The sequence below is a fragment of the Thamnophis sirtalis genome, unplaced genomic scaffold (assembly GCF_051295495.1).
Source record: "Thamnophis sirtalis isolate CommonGarterSnake01/CBP01778 unplaced genomic scaffold, rThaSir2_p1.2 scaffold_8, whole genome shotgun sequence".
Lineage (NCBI taxonomy): Eukaryota > Metazoa > Chordata > Lepidosauria > Squamata > Natricidae > Thamnophis > Thamnophis sirtalis.
In genome coordinates, this window is record NW_028261388.1 from 25,764,465 (window position 1) to 25,791,446 (window position 26,982).

Genomic DNA, 26,982 nt, shown 5'->3' on the forward strand with positions numbered 1-26,982 from the left:
TTTTTAAAATTTTATGGTTGTTTTCTCATGCTTTATGAAATGTGTGCATAGAAAGGAAAAGAGGAGGGGAAAATGCAGACATATACAGGCACCAAGGAAAGAATTCTTATTGCATTTAATGAATGGCCAGTTTTGTTTGGTTTCATAAGAGTTTTGGTTTACTACTCGACATACTTTTAAGTCACCTCTAGACAAGATGGGTGGCCCATAAATATATTATTATGTTCTACCTACTAATAATACCTTTTATTTCAATGTATCAGAATTATTCTATTCTTGTTACTTTATTAAAAAATAATAGTGATTTTCTTCCTGATTAAGTATATAAAATTATACTTTTCATTTTTTTAAAAAAATGTTAGTAGGTAGATGGTGCTTATAACATGAGTTCATACTTCATGTATTTTATCAATGGAATTATTTAGTATACTCTTCTTTTTGATCCAAGTGAGTGTCTTTAGTATCTTTAAGTCATAAGCCAAGGTGTGGAAATATATATATATATATATTTAAAAACTCTTCCATGATCCAACTACATTTTTCATAGGGCTAATTCTGTTAATATATTTAGTACAAGATGTGCAGCACTTCGAAACATATCGTGTGTATCATATTATTTCTCTCTACTATGATTTCCTAATAAATTTAATTTTGATCCATACTATGGTATATTTTCCATCCGTTATTTTTGTGTCTTTTACTGTACCTATCATTTATAATATATACATTTATGAGTATCTACATTTATGCTGAATTAATACAGTTGTAGTCTTCAGCAAATAACATAATAAAAATTCTCTGATAAAATTTGGCTAGGCCAATATGGCCTAAACCTTAATTAATCATGGCAATGGTAGTAGAGTGTTGTATTCTATTATATCTGACACAAAAACATTAGAAAAATCATATATTGTTATTTGGAAATTTAAAATGTTAAAAAAAGGCAAGTTAGGACAAGGGGAAAAAAAAGTATCTCTAAAGTTGCATGCAATTTTCCAAAAGACCAAGAAATGTCTTTATTGATACATACAAAAAATAATAATTTCAGAATTTCCCTTAAATTCATATATTTAACAGAAAATTTGAATGTCCTCTCCTGAGTTCCTAAAAAAGAATACAGATCAGATATTAAGGCAGAGTAAATTAAAATGAACATGCATTTGCAATAATTTAAGTATACCAAATTTAGAATGAAAATATAAGTGATCTTTTTTTTCCTTTATCTGTGACAGTCTAAATTCTGAAAACACGAAAACATTTAAGGCTTGTGGCCTGGAATAAAAAATTACCAAAATATTGCCATTAGTATCAAAATTCAGAAGGCAAGCCTATATTACAAAATTATGATGTGCTTAAAATATTTTTGATTAAATATTGAATGTGGAACACAATAACTACATTCTAAATAGTATATATAAAAAATGTAGAGGAATTTATGCCATGTATTAGAATAAAGTTGTAAAATGATGAAATTATTTTATAAATCCCAAGACTTGTTAATGTATTAATGCTGACTACTTTATATCAATTAAATAACAATGTGTATTATTTGATATATTTTTCAACATTTAAATGTATATCCAATTTAAATATTGAATAGTCAAGATTCTTGCTATATTTAAAGATTAAAAAGGAAAAAAAGGAAAAATTACAGTAGATAAACCCAATAACTATTCCAAAATGCAATTAGGATTGTAGCCAATGTTTATTGAAATAAAAATAAAGGTCCAAAAACCTTAAAATACTAGTATAATTGATCATAATCAAAGAACCTTATTATTAGTAGTATCCTTTCATAAAATGTTAATGATAAGATCCATATATACATATGCATATACATATTTATTTATTTTTTATTGGTTGCCTCATCACGCAGATTATCTTCACCAAAAGTAATATCAATTTTTAATCTGAATGCTTAATTATAAAAATGCTAAATAGTCACAATAATGTTGGCCTTTATTATATCATGTTCAGTGTTAGTATTATTAGCTATGCATAATTCAATGCAAAGGCATTTTTAAACTGATTCTGTGACCTTCTGTTTTGAAGGAGAAAAATATTGATCTGTCTTTTGAGAATGTTTATATACCTCTTTAGACTTATATAACTAGAATATCCGTAACAAATATGTTCAGAACATATTTTGTATTTCAGGATACAAAGTAATACAGTGTTTTATAAAAGCTGCTTGTTAATTTTTTTGATTAATGTGTAGTGAGACCAAAAATTCCATTCAGTATAGTATGTTTTCTGAAGATAGATGATCTCAAATAAATTCTGTGCCCAATCAATGTTTGATTTGTTAGGTGTTAAACCATTTCTTTGTAAGAACAGTGTTTATAAGCCTTGTAATGAGCCAGCCCCCTGTGACATTATAGTTCTTTCTGTAATTTTGATAAATGGAATTCTAATTTGTAAAGGATACGTTGATTGAAGGGCAGCTTTCAGTGTTCCACACTTTCATTTAGATAAATGTTTATTACATTGTGGCAAACTAAATGATGGAGAATGACCAAAAAAAAACCTGGTAGTTTCTATCATACTAAAGGACTCAAGCAATTCTTTAAAAATTGTATATTTCATATTATAAAATACAATTAATTTCAAAAAGATTTATATAAATTGTTAAACTACACATTGACCAAATTCAACCGAATGACTAGTGTATGTCTAGCAAATGTGCCTTATCAGTTAGTGTGATACTTTCATTTTTTAAAGGTTATATCTTTTATTTTGAAGTTTACATAATATTAACCCAATAATCCTAACTTGCCTTTGTCTAAAACATGACATCTGTTTTTTGTAAAGGTTTGAAAATATATTTTAAAGTACAAATTAATTTTGTATTTGAAAACATTTAATGGACATTTAGACTAAACTGAAATGTTGAATGAAAACAATGTTTATTTTATAGGAACTGAAGAAGATGTGATAAAATCAAAGAAAACCTTTCGAAGTCAAGCAGTTGTCAACCAAAATGCTGAAACTGAACTCATGCTAGAAGGGGATGATGATGCCGTCAGTCTGCTGCAAGAGAAGGAGATTGATAATCTTGCAGGTATCAAAAAATATTCTTAATACAGATCTAATTAGAAAACTTGATCTAAACGTTCAATTTTTGGCAAGAAGAAAGTTGTTATCTATCTCCTATATTTTAGAAAAGTTTTGTGGCCCATAGAATGTGGTACAGCTGCTATTTAAAATATTGATTAGTGTAATATGTTCTACTGAATCTGGTCACTAATCATTACAGTCATTATACACATATTGTATTGAGCTTTATTTAGCCCAAAAATAAGATTGCTACATATTAGAATAATAGATAGGCCAATCTCACCATTAATACTTTAAAATATTTTCATGGAAAATCTGTTTTAAATGTTTTGTTTCTTTCCAAGTTACTATTGCTACATAGACCTGTAATTATATGTTAATTATAGGAGGACAATTAAGACAATAACAGTATTACATTTTATTTCTTATATTTTATTTAAATGCACAACTCTGCAACCCATGATTTTTAACCCTTCATTATCCTTTTAGCTTAAAAATAGGTTGCTTCCATATGTGTACCCATAATAGTATGTGGCAATGACCTTGTAAGATCATCCAAAGAGATGTTGCCTAGGGAACAGTCAGATAAGAGGTAGCATAGCCCAGACCTGTATATGAACAGAGTGGGAGGTTCAAAAAGGACTCTCCCTAACTTCTCATCTTGCAAAGGAGAAGGCAGCAGAATTATACTTTCAGACTTGCACGGTTGATGTCAGCCTTATCAGGTACAGCAGATGGAAATCATGGCTATATAAACTAATTCTATTTATTGTAAAAATATACTAACAGAAGTCTGAAAGTACAATTCTCCTGCCATCACCATTATAGCCAGTAACTTAGTGAGGGTGCCTTCTGACTCTCTCATTCTTCTCACACGGCAGGTACGGCTAAGCTTCCTTTTATCTACCCATTCTCTGGGCAATATGTCTTCTCCCAGTCTCCCAAGATCATTCTTACATATCATTTCAGTATCCAAAATGATGTGAGAAACTGAGATGATTTATCTTTTGGTTCAGTTCTTTCCCCAGAAAACAATTTTGTAGCATTTTCTTTCAATTTGCACCTTCCTTTTGGAGGAAATAACCATTCTATCCTATCCCTCCAGGATTTTCCTTCTATATCCATGAGAAATTAGACAGTTCACTATTTTCTTTCCTTTTCCATAATTATTGATTTGTTTCTTTCTCACTTAAAAAATAAACAGAACAAGGAAATAGGAAAGATGACTGTGAGATCAGGATCCAGGCTGAAGTACTATTTTTTATTCTGTTCTAATTCTTTCTCACCCATCATCATCTACCAAAACCTCAAGGATATTAGAACACTTACGTGGGAATATAAAAATGCAATAGAAGTAGCACAAGACTGATAGCTGTATGTGAAATGACCAGACTTTGTTTAGGGCATTATTTTTTTATTTTCTAATGATGTAAGTATGTCTCAGAAGTGGTTGTTGTTGTTGTTGTTTTAAAGGGCAACTGGGCTGTTTTTTCCCCTTGAGGTAGAAGAACAAAATGTTTCATTTCTCATCCAAGAAACTTCATCAGTTGTGATGGGGGGGGGGGGGAGAGGATGGAAGGATAGGTACTGACAGTTGTGGCTGTCTGGATAGAACATATCTTTCCATTCCCTCCCACCCCCCATCCAATTGCCTTTTGAAAAAAGCAATTCTGAAACAACTATCACCTAGATGACTGAGAATCTCCACAGACTACATAAGTAGAATATGATGGATTAGATGTCTTTTTCCTCTTAGCCATTTCTCTTGGTTTCAGTACTTAGAACCAGTTGTGAATGGCTACATCCCAAAAAATCTTTAGCTGACTAAATCCCACAAAACACATCATTAACCTCTAGTTTTCTCCCAAATAGGTTTAACTCCTTTTCTTACCAGCATTTCCTCTGTGCTGCTGGGATTCCCCACCTCACTAACTAACTGTTTCCCAAGCCTCCATTTCCATCCTACCACAACTATGGCAGCTACTATTACCTGTCTCGTGTACCAACAGTTACTAATGTGATAAGTATTAATCTTGTAGGTCCCTTGTCTGGGATTTCTGGAGACCTACTGCAAAGTCCCCTAGTTGCTATTGTTATCTCATAGGTTCCCTTTTTTTCTGCTTTGCATCTGGGAAATACTGTAGGGGTTTCCCTGACTTTTTCAAGGATCCCAATTTGTTACTTTTTAGAGATAATTGACATGCATATTAATTAACTAAAATAACTTTAAAATGTTAGCATTTCATTGCACATAATCTTTTCATAATTAAATGATCTTTAAAATCTGGTAAACGGTTTCAAGGTTTTAAGAACTATACAATAATATAGCTGGCTGAGAAGATATGGCCAATTTAAAACATAAATCCATTTCAATGTCTTATTTAATATTAACAAACATTTCATAATTTTCTGTTCCAGTTTTAGCTTCTAAGTTCCTTCCCAGACTGTTCATTTCAAGAGGCAAGTTTTTATTGATAAATTACAGATAGAAAGATCAATCCATAGTAGCAGTGTCTGATAGATAACTCTGTAAATCAGTATCTCAGTTTGCACAATTATACTGAATTGATTATTAACACATTTTTATTATCTAATCCCTGACTTTTAGAAATGATTTTCAGTAGTTTTCCTGGTAACTAATTATACTAACATGCAGTTATAAAAGATAAATTTTCCATGATAAAACTATTGTATTATGTAAGAATAATTTAATACAGTTAGAATAATCCCTTTTTATGTTAATATTGAAGTGAATGTTTATTAAATAATATGTAAAATGTATTTTTAATGCAGCAACATACTATATCAGAATTTGTTTCTGAAGAACAGAGATATGGGCAGGACAAATATCAACCATGTTAGAAATATGTAGGAGTGCTTAAAACCGTTATGCAATCAAGCCATGGACTCGTTTCATCTCTCTCTTTCAACTAGCAGTGACAATCTCAACTCTTGTGTGTTCTTTTCAAAGCCTTTATCTGCATTCAATAGCTTTATCCCAGGTCCTCTTCTTCTTAGTTCCACCTTTTCCAAAGTCACCTTTGCTGTGTAAATTCCTCACATCAATTGTGCAAGGAAATCTTCATATAATTTAGAAAGCGCTTAGTTTTTTAGACTGGAAACAAGCCGCATGAGAATATTGTTAGCCATTTGCTCTGCTTGTACAAAAGGAGGAATGTAAGAGAGTGATTAATAATGTCCAAGGAGTTAAATGAAGCCCAAATTAAAAGCCTCAACTACTAAATACAAATAATTTCCTCAAATTATTTTCTTTTTGAAAATGATCATTCTTCATATTGGGGGGAAACGTCTTCCCCATAAGTAGTGCTCTGTATAAAATGGCTTAAATCAGCTTGGTTACCAGAAGTTACGATTCATGATAACTAAATATAAATTTATTCAAAAAAATAGATTTCCAAAGAGTGAGTGCAAGATACAAGTGGGGCTTCCTTCTTTATCATAACATTGAACTTCCATGGCTGACCCATATTTACCTATATTCTTTGCAAAATTCATTTCTACAAATGTCCACAGAGCAGCCCCAGTTCATTTTTCAGTCTGCTGCCTTTCACAGAATGATTTTTAAAAAAAAGAATTATCAATTTTTACTTCCTTTAACCTTCAATCTTCTACCACTTACATAGACAGATCTGGTCCCCATTTTCCTCACTCTATTCAGAATCATTCAGCAAGAGAATTTCTTTTGTTTAATTTTATTCCTGAGAAAGCAGTCTAGTCCCCAGCTGGCCGTGGCTGATATGCAATAATAAATTATTGATCTTTAACAGTTATCTCCCTTCTTAGTACTACTGTGCCTGGAATAAGTTAAAGATCTTTATTTTGGAATTAACTTTATTGTATCCAGATGGAGGCACTTTAAGGGTAAAAATTTAATGTTAGATAAGATTTCCAGATTCAACAGTTTCCCTCCAGGCAATTCTTTATCACCACTCCTTCCCTGATATTTATTTTTATTTTATTTATTCAATTTCTATGGCTGCGCAGCTCAACCAAATGGCTTTGTCCAATGACAATTCCAACTGGTCATGAAATTTGTCATTGGTATCCTAAATGTATCTATGAAAGAGTATTGAAAAGGAGAACTCTATATTTTTATTTCAATATCTGGGACAGGATTTTCCCCTATTTTGATTAGTATATTTTTCAGTATGGCCTACTTCTTGATCACTTCAATACATTATGATGATCACTTCCAAGCTACTGTGGAACTTGAAGTCAGTGCCCAAACTTGCAGTAGAACTAAACTAGCAGATATTCTCCAAAGAACAGGTTCAGACAATTTAGTGGACTTAGATTTATAGTGTATTGTTTTATAATTTCTAGCTTTCTAACTTGACAAGCTGTGATGAAGATTCCATATGAGATGTTTTGAGTAATGCCTTTATACTAAACAGTAAGATGCAGAAAATTCTAGCACCTAGGAAACCAAGATCTCCTATAAACTCTGATTTGAATGTATTGATAGGCTTATGAAATTAAGAAATAGCAATTTATATTCATCCAAAACAATGTTTTCATTAAATAGAACACTCCTTCCTTAAGTAGAATTGAGCTAAACTATCATATAGTTTGTATAATGACTGGCTGTCATAAAAAATGTCAAGGCTAAGAATATTTTAAATTATATTCTGCAGAGACAAAGAAAGAATCCTTACTTATATAGAGTATAGAATAGGAGGAAAATGTAGTGATCTATGGGCACATATATATATAGACACAAACATAAATTGTGCCTTAAGTCAACATAGACTCCTGGCAACTTCCTGGGACAAGTCTCTGCAGTTCTCTTAGGAAGATTTGGTGGTTTGCTATTGTCACCTTCCTATGTATCTTCTCAGCAGTGTCTAAAATACTATGGAACCCTATTCCTGTTGAAATATAGTTGTACATTTGGTACACATATTTTGGAGACTTGACTCCAGTTTAATTACAATTTCATGTGTAAAGAAATAATGTCTTGAGCTTCTATATGATTTCTAGTACTATGTTTTGTATGTTACTTCTTATCTTCTGAATACAGTCTTGTATAGAAGGACACAATTTCATAAACTATCTAAAACTGCTATTTATCTGATTAAGCAATAATAGCAGCAGCCACAAAGGAGAAGTAGTCCAATATTAATATGCAAAGAACTTTTGAATGGCAATCTTCTTTTAAGCTTGAGGTTGCCCCCAATGGGTAGAATTTAAAAACTTCCAGCTCTAGTGTTTCAAGTGCCTACATTCCTTGGAAGCTATGAAGTTGGATTTATTGATAAAGTTTTGGAAGGGAAGATCTTTTCTTTTTTATTACAATCACCCCATATTCCAGGAGAAACTTTCTCTTTCTAATTGGCTGATTATTTCTTGTTTCCATTGGCAAGAGCCCCGTTCTTTTTATGTAAGAGGCATGCAGTAAATGCTCAAGGCTTGTAATACAGTCACTTAGGATATAGTAAATTCAGCTATGCCAGGATTGGGGGTGGGGAGAGAATTTTGCAATATGTCCATTGCTTGGACCAAATTCTGTCCCAATTGCTATTTTATTACTACCATCTTTATAAAAAAACAATAACCAGATGGAGGGTTTTGGCTCAGAACATAGACTATTCTATCCTTCTGAGTAGGATTACTGTTTTTAATCATTGTCCTTGATACCAACTGTAAGAAGCAGATTATAAATGACTGCTGCCATTTCTACACCATTTTGACTATTGCAGCTATTGCGCTACATTGTGGTATGTGTTTGTGTGTGTGTGTGTACACGCGCATATACATATGTATGTGTGTGTGTGTAGATAGATAGACAGACAGACAGACAGATACACACACACAAAGAAAAGAATTCCATTTTTTAGATATTGAAATAAGAAAAAATATCTATGCATTTTTAAACATTATATCAGTTGGTATTATTATATATTTATAAGTTCTTTCTTAATGATATTACAAAATAAATTTGGAACCAGGGAATTTCATAGGGAAGTGAGAGTTTTAGTTTACTACCAATAGAAGAGTCAATGGATAAGGGAGAATATGGATTAGTTCAATATGTTGAGCTTATGTTTTATACACTGGAATAAGCTTAATATATAATAGTTCTTCCTGAATAATATGCTTCTTGCATATTGTTGCAAAACATTTCCAAACATACTTTGTCTGTATCAGTTATAATCACTCTCTGTTCATGTTTTCTCTAAGAAGAATTCTTTCTAACCAAATAGCTATTTTACATACTTACCTGCTCCATCTTTCATTTTCCTCATCACACTGAATTCGTTATCAACAAACTCAGTATTCTTGGTTAAAAAAAACTCATATTGACCTTTAATACCATATAAACTAGTTCAAAAAATCGACCATATAACTTCTCTGGAATGATAAATATGATATGGATTTGATTTTGGGAATCATCTATTCTTCATCATTTACTTTGAATCATAGAATCGTAGAATTGGAAATAACCTAAAAATTGTATGTACTTCTCTCACATATCTATACTTTCCTTCCTTCCTTCCTTCCTTCCTTCCTTCCTTCCTTCCTTCCTTCCTTCCTTCCTTCCTTCCCTCCCTCCCTCCCTCCCTCCCTCTTTCTTTCTTTCTTTCTTTCCCCCTCTCCCTCTCTATCTCTCTTCTTTTTTGTAGTTTAGTGTATTGAGTGTACCTTATTCTATTTAACTATATTTTTGCAATAGTATTCTATCCCTAAAAAGAGGTGTGTGTGTGTGAGTGTGTGTGTGTGTGTGTGTGTGTACAGTATGTTTGAATGTGGGTGTGAATGTGTGTATGTAACACATCCATACACATTTTGAGAATGACAAATGATATTTCAAGTAGAGTCATAGCATATTTATGGTAAAAATCCTTACCTACACCTCTAACTTTTAAATATTGAAAATATATATGAGAAGATTTGAGAATCCTTTGCTGGAGATGATCAGATACACTGTAATGTTCCAGAAAGTACTAGAAAGAAAGATTGAAAGACTGATATTACTGCATAAAAGGCTCTATGCTACGTACCATTATCTTATATATAAAAGTAGCAAGTTGTCAGAAATATATGTAAAGATTGCACATAGGTTGAATAACAAATCTAATGTGCAAATACTACAGTTTTGAAGAAGTGGATTGTTGGCATTCCAGAACTTTGTAGTTTTTATTCTTCAGGTACTTCCAAATTTTAAGCAAAACAATCACTTTATGTAGATATGTATGACTGAGATCTAAAGACATCAAGAACTGTATTTAGGATTCTCACTTTGATAGTGAGAATTTTCCACATTGAGATGGAGTAATTTAAAAGTTGTACCAAACAGGTATGTTCACTACCTGAACCTTTCTATCACGAGTCAATGAAACCTTTTTATCCCCAGCAAATTTTGAAATTGTCTACTTTTTTGCTAAAGTAAACCTCCAGAGGTCACCCTTCCCCATATTCTTATTTTTTCATGCATGCCCACTAGATTAATGCCCAATGGATTTATGTAAATCTTCACAATAATCAAGGGATTCTTTTTTGTACATACAAACAATCTTTATGTAAATATCAGACTTTGAGGAATCGATTATTCAGTTTCCTAGGTGTTTAGACACTTAGTCTGCGGTATCCAACTTTTTGTTGGAAATATGCTATTGTGTCCAATCATGTACTACCATCTCTGCCCTTTATGTCTATGGCTCTTCTATTCTTTTACTGGAGAAAGTGTATCAGTGACCAAATAGGCATCTATTTTGGAGAAAAGAAGGTGTTATTCCCATTATTTTACTACCATGAAGACTCATTGACGATTTAATATAACACTGTTCTTAACTTGTGAGGCCTTTGAATGGTGAAGTAGTATCCCTCCTCCTTTGGAAAAAAACTGACATCAATTCACCAATTTCTCAACTCAATCTGAACCTATCATTACTAATTACTGATAGAGGCACATGCTCAATTTCCCATCTTTGCTTTTGTCGTCTTTGCAATTCTCAACATCTTCACTAAGTAGAAGTTACAATAATCCTCTTATATATAAGGGATGTGTTAGGGGGTTTTCACCCACATCCATAAATTAACTCTTAGTAGTCTCATAAAAGAAGGCATTGAAAGACCGTGTCTCTTCTAAACATTCTGGTTTTATGCATCAATATTGTACATTTTAATCCTTAATTCTAAACTGTATAGTTTATGGAGCTGACACTGGTCTGCCATGCTTTTCAATCTCTCTGGACTCATGCCAATTATCATCAATTTTGTTTATTTGCTTTCAGAAACAAAGTTAGTGAGCTATCAATATGTAATCATTCATGGGTTTTACATTATTTAAGTTTACAGTATTCTGTAAGTCTTCAAGAATTAATTCCTCTTCAAATTCCCATCCCCTTGTTTTCTTCAATGGGCCCTTCAGAAACACAAATCTCCTTTGCTTGCTGTTATTTGGTCAGCAGCGTATATATTGCTGTTTGCCTAAACTCCAGATCAGATTCTAGCAATAGACACATCCAAGCAACCTGCGAAATTGTAAAGGTAAGGTAAAGGTTCCCCTTGCACATATGTGGTAGTCGTTCCCAACTCTAGAGGGCAGTGCTCATCTCAATTTCAAAGCTGAAGAGCCAGCACTGTCAGAAGACATCTCCATGGTCATATGGCCAGCATGATTAAATGCCAAGAATGTTGCATAGAATGCTGTTACCTTCCCATCAAAGGTGGTTCCTATTTTTTCTATTTGCATTTTTACATGCTTTTGAACTGTTAGGTTGGCAGAAACTTGGACAAGTAATGGGACTCACACTGTTACGAGGCGCTAGGGATTCGAACCGCAGGACTGCTGACCTATCTGATCGAGAAACTCAGCATCTTAGCCACTGAGCCACCATGAAATTGTAGTATATATCATGTGCAGACCTGATAGGAAAATGAACAGCAGAGTTTTAATAACTGCTTGTTGGAAAGTTAAGCCACATTTAAAGTGTTTTGCGCATCCAAGAAAAACTTCTCAGGTCATGTGATCCAGTTCCAAATTCTGACTTCCAAGTGACCACCATTTTAAAAAAACACACACATAAACAAGATACTTACAGAAAAATTTTATTCTCTCACATTGGTGAACCTCGGAGCACCAATATTTATGTGCAAAAATATACATATATAGTTCTCCACTGTGTTTAAAATATTTGCCTACCAGTAAAGCCTGCACCTTCTTAACTGTTCTCTTACTCATTCCATCTTTTTCTCATAAATGTCTGCAGTTGTATAGAATTACTCCAAGTAGCTCCAGCTTTTGTGTGGAAGCTGTGTCTTCTCACCCAGGTATACAGTATGTTGTCTAACTAACTTGCCCCATGTCTGGGAAACAAAATAGATCTCTCTGTGTGTCTATTACATCAGTAGCTGTCTCTTTGTTCTAAATAGGATACCCCTATGCTGACAACATTCTAGAGTGTAGTTGAGCTCTGTGTGTGTGTGTGTGTGTGTGTGTGTGTCGACTTTTTTTATCTGAAATTTCTTAGGCAGAAAGGATAACAAAAAGGAAAATGAAAAATAAGAGAACTGTTTACTGCAGGTTACTGCTATTACTACTTTTTAATGATTCTCAGATAGAAGTAGAATAAGAGGAACTGTACTTTGATTGCATGGTCCTGGAAGCAGGTAGAAGGAAGAGCTTCATTACTTTAATTATTTTAAATAAAAGTATGTGTAGCTCTAACATATGGACCAAAAAACTAGTTTCAGTTTATGGATATTGACGAAGTTAGCATTTCTATATAAGGTGTTTAAGATTTATTATAAAAACCAGAAAGAAGAGTTGTGGTAGGCCAAGGAAGCCTGAATGCATATAAAAACAGTAACAACAATAATGTATTGAGAAGTTCTAAGAAGCCTCTACTAACTTTCTGTAACTTTTACAACAAAATAAAATATTTGCTTTATAGGTATAAACTACATAAGCTATGTACTTTTATATTATTTCACTGACTATACTAAATAAGTAATTAGGCATGTCAAACATGCAATTATGCATAAAACTGGCTCCCATTTTAAATAATTGTGATTACAAGAGAACTAAGTCCCTGCATAAGGAGCTAACTATATATGATATTAAAGTGCTATTTAAATCGTTGTATCTCCAAGGTAATATTCAATATCTATTACTTTTGTGGTATTAAATTATGCAGTAGATTCTTAATTTAAACATAAACATTTAATTTTATATAAAAAGGAATCAGTTTATTTATTTCTTTTTGGATTATACATGTATTCAATCCATATATACAGTATCTTATATAGTTGGACTGTTAAAGATAATATATTGGCGTTGATTTTGAAGATGATTTTCATACAAAGCATGAGAGGAATTTATCACTATCTTCTCCAGGGATTCTTTTCAACTAACCAGCTTAGTCTTCATCCCTTAGATTTTCTTGTAGTGTCGTTTCGGAGTATTTGTCAGATCCTGCTTAGCTTCTGAGTCAAGAGACAACCAGCCAGGTGTTACTAGCTGTTGATGTATTAGAGTGGAACATTACAAAGTGTTAATTTAAAAAACTGCCAACCTGAACTACTGAATTAACTATTATCAGTGATTTGTACAATTAACTGCATAAATATCAAAGGCCCAAATATTTCAGTTTAATTCTTTTACTAGTTTGTCTTCCAGATGGTTTCATTGAAATTAGTGAGATGTTATTTTAGTAGCCATAGAAATCTAGTTTAAAATTCAGTAAATAGTGCCTTAACAAAATGTAATTTACATTCTCTATTCCAAATGTTCTGGATGGAGCACATGTGATTGGCCCCCAAATTCCGTGTTAGAGTTCACCCAAGACTAGATTTTTTTTTTTAAAAAAAACTATCCTGTATAATCCACCCACGATTTCAGTTTCTGAAACAGAAAATCTGGAGAGAGTTAACAGTGTGTAATGATGTTCCAAGAAGGGAATTTGTTTCAAAAAAGCAAGCCATCAGATTTATAATGCCATCCTGCAGATGTTTCTTTTTGCCTATCTGCTGATAATTCCTAGGCTACCGCCGTTTCTTGAGAAGTATAATTCCCAAGAGGTTCAGCAGGATATGCCCTCCCATTGGAAAGCCTTGGGCTACAGAGCCACGGAGAATTGTTGCTTGGAAATTGGATAGGACAGAAGCAGTGGAAGAGCTGCTTCTGGGTTTTATTATTAACCTACATACTTCCTTCAAAACTAATTTGCATCGACGGACTTTTGTTACACAGGACTCCTTTAAACTATCCCAACAAAACCAGCCTTTCCCCCCTCTTTTTTTCCCTCCCTTCCACTATCTGCACCCTTTTCACTCTTTGTCGGAGTACTAATCTTCTGCAGAGGCAACTCAGCTAGATCGATGATCCACATCGGAGCCCTTTCGTCCTTATTTGATTCTGGTTGTAAGGGCAGACCGCCGCTATGTCTGTCGCGTTCCGGTGTTCTTCTTTCGGCTAGAGACTGGCAACGCCCAGGAGGGAAACCTGCTTACAGACAGACAGACCCAGGGCTGCTGGCCGCCTCCTTTGCCTTTTGTTAGCAGGCAGACGAGGGACAACAAAGGGGGTGTCCTTTGGACAAGTGGAGGCGAGCGCAGGTGGAGAGCATCTCGGGCGCCTCCTGAGCCAAACAGCGAGATTTGGCAGGGTCCCTCTTTCAGTGGAAAGGGACTGGTGGAAGGCGCCCGTGAGATGGGTTTGGTTCGACTTTCACACGTGTTAACGCACCGCATCCTTTCTTGCCCGACTCCCAACATCTCAGGGGCTCCCTAAGAGTCGAAATGTCTCTTCCGCGCTGTTTTTTGGGGTACCAAGTGCACGATCCGAGGTGGTGGTGGGGGGAGAGAAGCAGAGCCGTGGCTGGTTTGGCCGCCTGTCTCGGGGGCCATATGGGAAAGCTGCACTATTTTGATTATGCCTAGTGTAAACAGTTTAATGTCGGATCCTTAAAATACAGAGCCTGTCCCAAAGGGGATTAAATCATAATCCTCCTGCTCTATAGCTGTAGTGGATTAATTTGGTATTCTCCCAGTGGCTGCTTCGCTCCCTGAAGGCTGTAACAAAAAGACTCAGCGCTCCTTTAAATGTGCCGTGGTATTGGAAGTTGTAATTGGAGATTTCCAAAGGAAAAGTGTTGAAAATGACACACCATTAAGAGTGCATGTTTCGTTTGCGCCTTTTCTATGGTTTGGAAGGCGGGGGAGTGAGAGATGTTCAGCGACAGGAACTCCGAGGGAGACAGAACGTAAATAGGTTGTGGAAAGATGGCATTCGAGCGGTAGACTCGATCCTGAAGGGGTCGGGTCGCTTCTTTCCCCTTGTCCGCAGAGGGTCCCTGCAGCCCTTCTGACTAGCGCTCAACGCCGAGGCTCGAAGCCATCGAAGTGGGCGGAGCTAGATTCTTGGCACCTTTTTTCTTTGAGAGTGAAGAACGCCCGTTGGGCTCGCCTAGAGCAGTGTTTTTCAACCTTGGCCACATGAAGATGTCTGGACTTCAACTCCCAGAATTCCCCAGCCAGCATTCGCTGGCTGGGGAATTCTGGGAGTTGAAGTCCAGACATCTTCAAGTGGCCAAGGTTGAAAAACACTGGCCTAGAGGCTGGAGTCAGTGTTTCTTCTGGCCCCAATAGATAGGAGTGGCCCTCCAGAAATAGGAGCACTGTTGTGTTGGTATCTGAGATAAACGTGTTAATGGAAACACCGCGTGCTTAAATAAAAACGCCGGGTTTAATAATTCCGTGGTGGTTTTTGTTCAGGCCTGCCTTGGGTTTCACGAGGTTCAGTCTTTTTTAAGGGGGTGGCTTTGTTGGCCTCTCTTGCGCATGACCACATCTTCCTGATTCATTTATTCCCAGCATCGGTTTTAGCAAGTCGAGCCTTTTAAATATTGAACCATTCTTTCATGGTTCCCTTTTCCCCCCGTTGTGCTCGCGCCTCGCCCACAAAAGACTTTAGCCTTCTTTCGGAAAAGATTTGGTGTTATAGGCTTTGGCCTTCTGACCACCAACTACCAATCGCTTCATTTTTATTTGGTTCATATAACAAGCGGAGAACCGGGAGGTAATTGGGTTAAGTACCCGATCTTTCTTCTGGGAACGAGAGAATCCCACTAAACGCCGCCTTATAATGATAGACTATCAGGCAGGCTCCCGAACTGCATCATCTTTAGCGCCCTTTTCTTTTGGCGCTGGGGCCTGAAAAGCCGAGCGCTGCGAGAGGCAGCCGGCCAGGAAGGGTTAAAGAGCCCCGGGTAGAGGAACCAGCGAGGCGGGTCGCCGCGGGGAGAGTAGGGCAGGGCAGGCAGGGCGCTGCTGTCTGGAGAGCTTCTCTTGCCGCTAAACACAAAGGAAAGAGCCTAGGGAATCCAAGCCCAAATCCACTTGTAATCGCACGAGAGAATCGCGCATAATTACTTGAGCAACCTAGATTAAGATTGATGAGCCTTTAAAGCGCCGTTTCGGATCGATCCCCTGCCCCTAGCAGGAGCCCGGCCGTAACGGCAGCCTGCCCAGCGGCGCGCCAGGACAGCGCTCCACCGAGCGCGGGGAGGGAGAACTGGGAGGCGACGCGGGGAGAGAGAGAGCCAGCCGAGCCCAGCGCATGTGATCCGATCAGCTGACTGGGGTCAAGAGGCCAGGGTGGCCTATTAGGAGAGAGAAAAACAAGAAAATGAAAGAAAATAGAGTTTGTATCAATATTATCCAGCCCCTGGTGGGCTTGCCTGAAAGCTGTCATAGGCGACAAACGGAGCGTTGCTTTGGACTCTGCAAAGGGACGCGGGCGGTGGGGGGGGGGGAGGCGATGCCTGCCTCTAGGAGGGAAGTTAGCACGGAAATCAGGGCTGAGCCACTCACGTCAAGCAGCTGGAGGGTACATGCGAGTTAAGTGGGTGGCAAGAAGTGGGCCTCCAGAAATCCGTGGGTATGCGAAGAGGGAGTGCTCCATTGCGGCTGTGAGCCCAGGCCATCACTAACTTTAGTCAGAAAAGTAAGGCGATGGGGTGTCTGGCAACTTAACTCGGCCGCTGGCAGAGAGACCCACATTTGAAAGGAACACATTAGAAAATTGATCCCCCCCCCTCCCCAGACTAAGAATACTGGCAGGAAGAAGTGCTTTCATTGAGCAATACTTAGTTATTCTAGTTTATTTCGGATTTCTTGAATGGATTTATTTATCCATTTCATTTTAGGATTACACCTTAATTTTGATCCTGATCCTTATCTCAGTTTTTTAATAAGTTATGCATAGATGGAATATATCATATAATACAATGACATAACGAAATCCTTGGGCTTTGATTCCCTCTTGTTGTTATGCAATATTTACATGTTATTGGATAATCATTACTATCTTATCCGAGAATAATTCTGTAAAACATTTTCCTATTCTTACCATTGTTAGAAATATCTACTACTTAGTTTCAGGATTCTATTGCTATAAGATAAAAATTTTGCTCACGTTTATTTGGAAACAAGACTTATTGAAATCGGCACATATTTCTGTCAAAATTGTCTTTTATGTTCAGGAAATCAAATTATTATTATTTAATTGCTCAGTTATTTTTGATGGCCTCCTGTTTTAAAAATATTTCTGCCAGAAACAAGATTTTAATGCCAATATTTCCTTTTTTACTCAGAAGTAAGTCCTGTTGAGCTTAGTCCCAGGAAAGGTCGCAGCCTAAGACAGCCTGTTTAGAAATTAAATGATGGCGGCTAAGAGAATATTTCTGGCATCTTGGGAGAAAAATCGATTTGTGATTTTTTTTCCACAATGTACTGTAATAATAGCTACTTTTTTCCCAAATATGTGAGCACATCCACACAAACAAACAACAGTATCAGAAGCCTTGCAAATGGTTGTATAGCGTTGAAAATGAGCCTTGACTAAAGTGAGTGATAATAATAAAAATTAAAACACGTTCTTGCCGATAGGACACTAATGAACTGATTTTGGAACTAAAAGATAATTGGAGGGAAAGAAGCACAATTAAAGGCAACCCTGATTTTACTCTAGTCATCTTCAGTGGGACTACTAACTCGTTTTGATAAGATACTTAAATATCCCGGATTCATAAAATATTTTCGGTTATGATTTATTTTCCTATGAAAGAACACTTCCCAAACAGATCGCTCAGTCTTGGAGAGTCCGAGGTCTCGCGTTGCGTTGGGGGTTTAGAAGACCCAGGCAATCTTGTTTCTTCTCCCGCCGTCCTGGGTCGGAACACCTTTTGGGGCAGCGCAGGGTCCCGCTTTAGGAAACCCGCAGCAACCTGCCTGCTGGCGCCTTGTCCCCCGAGTACAAAAGCTGTGCTTTCATTTTCGGCAAAGGAAACGGAGCAGGGCACATGCCTCCGAATTGCCGCATCCTGACGTCGCCGCTCTTGTCTTGCAGGGCCCGTGGTCCTCAGCACACCGGCGCAGCTGATAGCCCCCGTGATAGTGGCCAAAGGGACTCTCTCCATTACCACCACGGAAATCTACTTCGAGGTGGACGAGGATGATTCGGCCTTCAAGAAAATCGACCCAAAAGTGAGTAAAGCGCCGGGAAGGGAGAGCGGCGGGTGGTTTGCTACAACTCTCGCTTGAAGAAGGCTGAAGGGGCGGAGGAACCGTCCGCTGCTCCTTCTCTTTCCCCTTCCTTCCTTCTGGATCCTTACAGCTATAATGAATATAAAATCCACGGTTACTTCGACCTTTCATTTTATCAGTCCCACCCCACCCACCCAATCCTGCCAGCCTGGGGTCTTTGAGCGAATGTGGGCAGTTTTCGCTGTTAAGCCAACTGATTTTGCCCTGGAGGTAATGGAGGGTCCACACACTGCAGACCCGATCCTAGAACATACAACTACTGCAGACCAGGCGCTTCCTTAGAACCAAAAGAAAATAAACCGTCCTGTTTCGAGGACCTGATTTTCGGCGGGAGGGGTTGCGCTCCAGAGGGAAAGGAGGGGTTGTTGAAAGGAGGGCATGGTTTTGAAAGGGGAGCCAGGATGCCGCTCAATTTTCCGAAGAGCGGAAGCAGAGAGAATTCTGCCTTCAACCAGCAGCAGCGATTCCGTAAAGCAGGAGCCGTGTTCGTTCCTCCTCCCCGCCCCCACCCCCCGTCCTTACATGGCATGAAGAGTGTGGAAGGGGTAATTGTGTGTCTGGAAGTCATGTCCGTAAAATGCTATCTCTAAACCTTCATTAACGCGGGTTTAGAAAAGAAAAGGTGCCACACAGACTGTGATAGTGTAGCAAAGTAGGCTGCATTTCAGTAGGGATTTGTTGTTCACCTTTTGGTTCTTGAAAGCGGAGTCCAGAGTAGCTGCGGTTCACTTCGCAGCTGTTTACTCCCTCTGATTTTGGCCCTTGGGTTTAAGCATGATCTACCTCAGGAAGAAAGACTTGTCCCCCGGCTTCTCTGCCTACAAGGGTAGCGCTGAAGCCCTGGTGGATGTGGCCAGGCACCTTCGGCGTCCGGAGAAGCCGGAGCTTTCCTTTCCCAATTGCGACTGGCTGATGACCAGCGTAATGGGCTTTAAGTTGAAGGAAAAATGAACCATAACCATGGGGCTGTTAGATAGACCTTTGCCTTCTGTATAAATTTCACAGGTTTCCCTCCCTTTTCTTGAAGTGCTAATTTTGTGGCCAACTAGGCCTCCAGAGGCACAGATTTTGAGAAAAATAGGCAGCCAAGTTAATGCAGTCTAGTAAATCCTTGAGGAGCAGATTTATTTCCTAAGAGGTTGTAAAAATGTTACTCGGTTAATTACCATACCGTCCTGTGTGGCAGATGTTGATGGGGTCTGAGACCCGTTTTGGGGCTGTTATCCCTTTTAAATAAAACCATAAGTAAAATGCCACCGGAGATTTAACTTACGTGCCTTGGGAAATGCAGTTACCATCCCATATTGAATCCAGCACTGAAAGCTTTGCCGTATTTCTTTTACTTGTATTTATTAATTTGTAATTAAATAAAATCAACAACAGAAATTTAAATCACAAAAAGTAATTATCCAGTGTATCTCAAGTGCATTTTTTCCAATATATAATTCCAATATTCACAATTATATAGACAAGGTCAAAATTTCTTCTGAATATATTTAAATAATATTTCAAGTATATTTATGGAATGTTTACAAAGAGAACAAGCAATATATTTGAAACCAAAATGTAAACTTTTAAGTTTAGACACTTCAAAAGACAAGAAACAGAAAGTACCGTGGTAAAAATGTACCTTTGGAAAGGGTATCTTCTTGAGCAGAAAAAAATGTCTTGAAGTATCCAACAATGGCAATTTAAACTTTTTCACCAATTCACAAAACACTAACATCCACAATTTAAAAGACAATGCGAGATCACAATTTTCCATACAATGTTTTAAAATGTACAGGGGTTGGGGTGGGGGAGACAAAACCGCGGTAGCCTTGTTTGCTTTTCTTTGTTCGGGTGGCCTCGCGCGAAAAAAAAAAAAAAGGAAATACTGGCCTGGTTAATATAATCCCCCGGTCTGGTTTCTGTTCAGCAATGCTCGCAGGCAGGCTGAAGTGTAGCCGCTATATTGCCTCTCCCCAGGTGATAATAACACTCTTTGTTTTGTTTTCCCGAACGGGAGGTGGACGCCGGGTTGGTGACAAGTCGTAATCCTTGCGGTGCGCTTCGCCTGCGGGGACGGCCTCTTCCTTCAGTTTGCAGGCTTGGCGTTTCGCGTGGTCGGCTGGCAGCACCTGAGTTTCCCCCCCACAGAATCCTCGAAAGAGAAGGAGGCGGCTGAATAGTTGACGGCTGCGTCTCCTCGGCCTCCTAAAGTTTTTCCAAACTTTTGGGGTTGGTGAGTATTTCCCTCGCCAACCGCCACGTTTGTTTGGCTGCGTTTTCCAGGGCGGAGTGAGGTTTGCCTTGGAAGAGGTCTAAGTTAGGCAAGAAATAATGCGGGCACCGCCTGCACTGGAGGCAGGAGATGAGCTGCAGTAAAATCCCGTTGAGGCGGTCGCCCAGGCAAGACTCGTCCCAGTCCGATTCCCGCGGGTGCTTTTCGCACTCGTAGGAAACCAGGGTCTTCATGTGGTAGTTGTTCAGGGGCTGCCCGGGTAGCTCCAGGTGGCGATCCCGCAGCGTTTTGAGGATCGAGAGGCATTTCTTTCGGCAACCCCCCATTTGAAGTCTGTTCTCGGCCTCGGCGAACTGCAAGACCCAGGCGTCGCTCTCGGCCGAGCTCTGCTTGCCCGCCAGCGAGTGGCATTCCTTGGATAGGAGGTTGAAGCCTTCGGCTTTGACCTCGGCCACGCGGTTCGGACCCGGCCAGGGGATATGGGGCAGGGGCCAGTGGGCAGCGCTTCTGGGCCAGATCCCGGTGCATTTAAACGCCGGCGTGATCTGCACCACGTATCTATCCCGGATCCGCAGCTTCACCTCGCTGGTGTCCGCCACCATTTTCACCACGTCTCGGTAGCTGCATTTGTCCACGGCTTGGGCCACGAGCGTCTGAAACCGGGAGCGAATTTTGCGGGCCGAGAGGTAACCCGAGGCCGTGATGAACTCCACCCAAAGGGACATGCTCCTCTTGCGCCCGTCGCTCAATTTGAGCACCGCGCAACCGGGCAGCGAGCCGTCGTCCACGAAATTGAAAACGCCCATTTGGTTCAGGTAAAGGACCACTTCGAACTCGGTGGGCGAGATGACTTCCAGCCCTTCGTAGCGGTTGTCCATTTCGTTCAAGGAGCTGATGAAGCGGGGCTCCTGCACTTCCACTTCCTTGAGCACGTCCGAGACCACTTTGCAGACTTCTCGGATAGTTTTCGCGATGGCCGCTTTCCTGGCTTGACATTTCTCGTTGTAGTACTTATTGAGATGGTAAACCAGCTTGGCCTGGGCTGCGATCATGTTGGGGCAGAGATCCGGATTGTAGACCGGAGTCTCGCAGTATGCTGTGGGATCCAATGCGGCTGCTAAGGCTGGAGCCAACTTCAGAGGAGAATCAGGCTGTTTTACGCTCGGAAACGTAACCAGAAGGTTATAAAAAAAAAGGCGCTAGGAGGCGGCGGCGTTTCTGCTCCTTTCCAGCTCAAATGCTTTTTCTTGCTGCTGCTAGATGGACCGTTTAGTTCTGGACAGATCTCCGATCCTTATCAAACACACCCTGCTTCGATATGCTCAGATGGGTGGCCGTTAGAGGATCTTTGAGTGAACAGCAAAACGCATAGAAATCTGCTGTTAGAAAAAAAAGTTTAAAAAAGTTTGAACAGATTTTAGCAAGCCTTCCAATAGTCTGAATCACACCTCTGATACATATATTTATATGAGCTTCTCTCGGACTAGCAACCATGTGTGTAGGATCCCTAAATTGCAAAGGAAGTGCCGGCGCTTCTCTCTCTCGGTGTGTGTATGTATCAGGAGAAGCTGGCTGTGGGTTTGTATAAGAACCCAGATGCACTCGTGTGGAAATTATAAAGGCAGGGCCAGGCAGGCGGGCGGCCAATCGCCACTGGGCTCGTCACGGCAGCCTCTTTCAGCTCCAGCCCGGTTAATTAATCCCTCTCTTGGCGGTAGAGAGAGAAACACACAAAGTAAAGGTAGGGGCTGATGGCACAGAACGACCAGCCAGGCCACCTATCCATGGGGAATGATCGAGAGGGCGCTTAAAGGCGGTGCCGCCAGGAAAAGACTTCGAGGAACTCCAAAGGCGCAGTCAGAGCCGCTTCTTGGCGCAAACGTGACTGCAGGTGTCACAAGCCCGCCGTCATTCGACCAGCAAACCGGAGAAGAGGTTCGCTGTTGGAGAAAGAGAGCGGGGACCCTCTGCTTTTCTGAACAGAGCTCAACTGGCGCTGCCTCCTAGCCGTTGGAAACCGCCAGGACAGTTTTCCACTGGTCAGCTGGCCAGTCTAGTGTTAAGAAGTTTCCTAACCTTGACCTCAAATGCCGAGAGGAGCTTCCCCTGCTCTTCCAAGCCCAGTTAAATGGCGCGAAGAGCGATTTGACGGGTCTTAATCGATCGGATGCAAATGTTTTCTTCTTAGATTGCTAGAAGACGAACGAGACATCCCGTGGACGGCCGGGTTTGACAATTTTCCGGACTGAGTTTCTGAAGCCACGCATCTGGTGGTCAGCACGCTTTGTGTTTGTTAGTTAGGTGCAATGTTGTCTTCTTTGCAATTGGGTAACAGAGGTAATCTGCTAGAGACGCTGAGCATTCTGGACATACTTGCAAAAAATAAATGTCTTTTAATGATCCGAAGTGGGCAGTCTACCACCCTCGTGTGAATTCGAGATTAACTAAAAGGACACGTGTGGCAGAGGAGGTGGGCCAGGTTAGCGGAGCTCACACTGGCATTGAGCCGGCACAGCATTTCTCTCCGCAAGGAGCATCCCAGGAGGAGCTGAAGTGGGGCATATTTGTAGGACGCCTCCCAGCACAGCAGTTCGTTACGGGCGCTGGCCCCAGAAAACCGATTCCCGAGGAGGGGAGGTGACCGGCGGGAACGTCGGGTACTTGGAGGGGCTTTTCGAAGCCCCGAGGGCCTGTTGAGGTTAACATTACTTTTAAGCGCTATCCGGAAAGCGGGGCGTGCATCAGCGAGGTTTAAGCCCTTGAAATCAGCCGGACCTTCTTCCACATTGTAAAGTGGGGGCTCCCCGGGCAAACGGCCTTCGGCCTTCCGGTCCCCTTTCATTCTCCTGGATGCTGGTGGAAAACATACGTGCTTACTGTGCGCTGAGACTGTTTCAGGGGCTCATTTTCCTCCCTAAAATTACATTCACGACCCCTCCCCCGGTGTAGTTTTGTAGGATTCACCCCTCAGAGCATCACTTTAAGCCCTCTGCTCCAGCCACATTTCCCCCATTTCCAAAGCGCCTCGACTTCGAACTCCGATGCTCTCTGATCATGGAACACACTAGGGGCCACTCGGCGCTCCAACCTCCGAACGGTCCGAGGCGAGTCCGCCTGGGCAGGCATTGAATCGGACGGCGGTGAAGATGCCAACCCTTCTAACCGCCCCGGAGAGCGCGCCGGCCTGAAAACGCCTCGGCGGGTCCGCTGATCGCCCGACGGGAGCTGAGAGAGCCACGTTTTCTCCGAGTCGGCGCTTCTGCTCTCGGAGCGCCCTTCCCCGCCAGTAACGGGCGGCCGGGTAGGAAATGGCAGCGAGGCACTTCCAAACTAAGCTGGACCTTATGGGAGCGGCTGCCCATCGGCATCCGAGGGCTTCACGGGCAGACCTTTGGATTGGAGACTCATCCCTCCCCCACTACTTCCCCCCGCCCAAATTAGGGCTTTTGGCCCACTGGCATCAGCGCTGGACTTTCTGGACTGCCCCGGAGAGTCCCAGGCGGCAGGGACCGCCAACAGGTGAAGAAGGGGCGCTCTGGGAGACGTTGCCCACCCAAGAATGGCGAGTTCTTCCTTGGCCACTTGGCTCTAACGCAACAGCCCCCCCCCCCCCCCCGTTTCCTTTATCCGGGAAGATGCTTTCGCCTTTCGGACCGAGGACCGACCGGCCGGGCTGGATTGAGCTGGTCGATGGACCCTAGCTAGACCTCTCCTCTGGGGGCCACCGTGAAGGGTGAATCGCGCTGGAGCGTTGTGCAGAGCGAAGGGCCCGGGCCTGCGGAACCCGAGGGAGGTCTCTATTCTAGAGCGCGCTTCTGCAGTTGCCTCCGCTTTCTGACGTATCAGGGCTTCCCGATTGCCTTCTCCAATCGCCAGCTTTTTGCTGAAAACATAAAATGGTACCTAACACCAGCCGGCCATTTAGATTCTCTTCTCAGAGGAGATGCAGCAAAGCTCTAACAACTGAAATCCTAAGACATCAGTAATCTTCTTCCCTTCCTGCCTTCCTTCCTTCGTTGCCTGCTGAGGAAAGGCACACAGTGTGAAGCATTGAGTTACATTGACATTGTTGCAAGATGCAGCAGACCTTAACCCAGGAGTCTAAGTCCCACTAAAATCGGAGTTTCTTTTTCTTTTCTTTTTGCTTGGACTGTAATGATTGTCGGAATGGGCTTAAGAATGTCCTGTTATACTTCCTGGAGGTAAATATTTCTTGCAGAATATATTCTGTAAATACATTACTGGTGCTTAAAATATAAAATGCAAACCATAATTTATAGGCCTCCGGAATCAAACTGGACTGCTAAGAGCTTGATAGCTTAAACTGCAGTCTTTATATGCTGAAGAGCATTCTCAGTGGGCCTTACTTCTAGCTAATTATGCATATCCCACTGCTGTTACCAAATCCTCCTGAGATCACTAAGCCAAGGTCTGTAGATCAGGTTTATCTTCTCTTAGGGTTAATTATTATTATTATTTCAGCATTTGCCACTACTGATTCAAAGGGTGTTGGTATATTTAAGTGTGCTATTTGACTCAGGGAGCTAATAAAATACAAATAAGTTATAAAACACACTAGTTTATTTCCATTTATATGAAATAGAAATGATCATATTAAATTTCAAACATTTAGGAAGACACACAAATGAATTATTTGATGTGTAAAACTAGCAGAGTTGCCAAACTCAAGATGAGCTCAGCCATTTATTATTTTAAAATCACTTTAACTGACTAGTCAAATTTTATTAACTTTATTTTATTTCATTTTAATTTCATGGAATCAAATACCAAGAATCACAGTGCTTTTTAAGTAGGTGATTGGACTCAATAAATGCATTGTCTTAAAATAATTGTGCATTAGAGATGCTTGTTTGGGGCTGATATTCTCATAATTTTAAGCACTGTACTTTTTACTTTTCTGTGTTCTATACACCCACTGGATATTTAGTATCATGAAATTTTTTATCAAAACAATTGATAAATATATTATTGTGTAAAGAATAAAAAGAGATATTTATAGTAAAATGTTATATCCTTGTTTTCTCTCCAGTTGTTTTGACCTGCCCACTTTTGCATGATTTGTTATAGTTAGAATTTCCAGACATTGATATAAAATATTTTGTCAAAAATTATTCCTATATTGTTTCAGAAGCCAAATTTAGTTAAAGATACATGCATACTCGTTACATTTATAACACATTTTGCATATTATGTAATTGTCGTTCTACACATTCGTACTCATGTTTTTTTTAAAAAATAATTCTCTATAACACTGAGGAGACAGCACACGGAGTTATTAAATTATTTATCCCAATTGATGCAATGTGTTTGAAAGCTCAGTGAATGTGTCTGATTTTAACTGTGTTTTCTTCCTTTCATAATTCATTCTCCTGTCACCACAATAAATTTATTTTTGCAGTAAATTAAACAAACACATATCTACAGACAATTCATTTTATAGATTATTTTTCCCAAAATAAAGTAACCAGAAATTTAGCTTCCAAGCACATTTGGTGATACTTCTGATCTTTTCATTTTATATAAAATACATATATACATATATACATATACATAATTACCACGCCTTTTTCAAACAGAGCCCTGTTCAAAGGCTGAAAAAGCAATTTTAAAAGGTTATTTTTTTCTCAATGCTTTTTGGTTTATAATATTAAAAAATGTATACTGTATCAGCAGTAAATATGCATAATTATATTACAGATGACCTCTTCATACATATATGTATTTGCTGTCTAAAACAGTTCAGGTTGGGTTTCAATGTTCTTCTACAGATTAAGATACTGTGTAATTATAGTGGTTCTGCCTCAGGACTTTGCTATATATACACCCAAGAAACCTCCTTCCATTCCCCAAAGAGTAACCATAGCAAATCTTTCATGCATGCCATTCATCTTTGGAAATAAAGCTTACTCAGCTTTCTATATTGTGACTCTCTTTAAGTTAAGTGACGGAAAAGGTACTCCAGTCCCATGCTGGTCTTACTGCCCATTCACTTTGGCAAAGAAGAACAATTCATACCTTCTTTACCCCCAATTACGATGTGGTAATGAAGTTCAGGAGCAGAGCGGCTATTGCTTTTTGTTTCCCTCTTTTACCTCATGTTATGATCTCTG

The 26,982-nt window shown here is 39.6% G+C and overlaps 2 protein-coding genes across 7 annotated transcripts in view; one reads left to right on the forward strand and one right to left on the reverse strand.

Annotated features, from left to right (window-relative positions):
• Positions 1-26,982, forward strand: part of NBEA (neurobeachin) — a 360,491-nt gene that overhangs the window by 199,437 nt on the left and 134,072 nt on the right. For 5 of the 6 annotated variants that reach the window (XM_087721296.1, XM_087721298.1, XM_087721299.1 and 2 more), the window contains 2 exons: positions 2,918-3,061; positions 18,431-18,567. In XM_087721296.1, the coding sequence (XP_087577422.1) occupies positions 2,918-3,061; positions 18,431-18,567 (281 nt within the window). Of the gene's footprint in view, positions 1-2,917; positions 3,062-18,430; positions 18,568-22,608; positions 25,054-26,982 lie in introns of those variants that run through there. The other variant, XM_087721295.1, reaches the window with a different exon arrangement.
• MAB21L1 (mab-21 like 1) lies at positions 18,782-22,476 on the reverse strand. Its single transcript, XM_014065749.2, has one exon. The coding sequence runs from the start codon at positions 21,901-21,903 to the stop codon at positions 20,824-20,826; it is 1,080 nt and encodes a 359-aa protein (XP_013921224.1). The 5' UTR covers positions 21,904-22,476; the 3' UTR covers positions 18,782-20,823.

Bases quoted from the DNA above. Each gene is read 5' to 3' on its own strand.
- MAB21L1 (XM_014065749.2), bottom strand. From the start codon at position 21,903: ATGATCGCAGCCCAGGCCAAGCTGGTTTACCATCTCAATAAGTACTAC.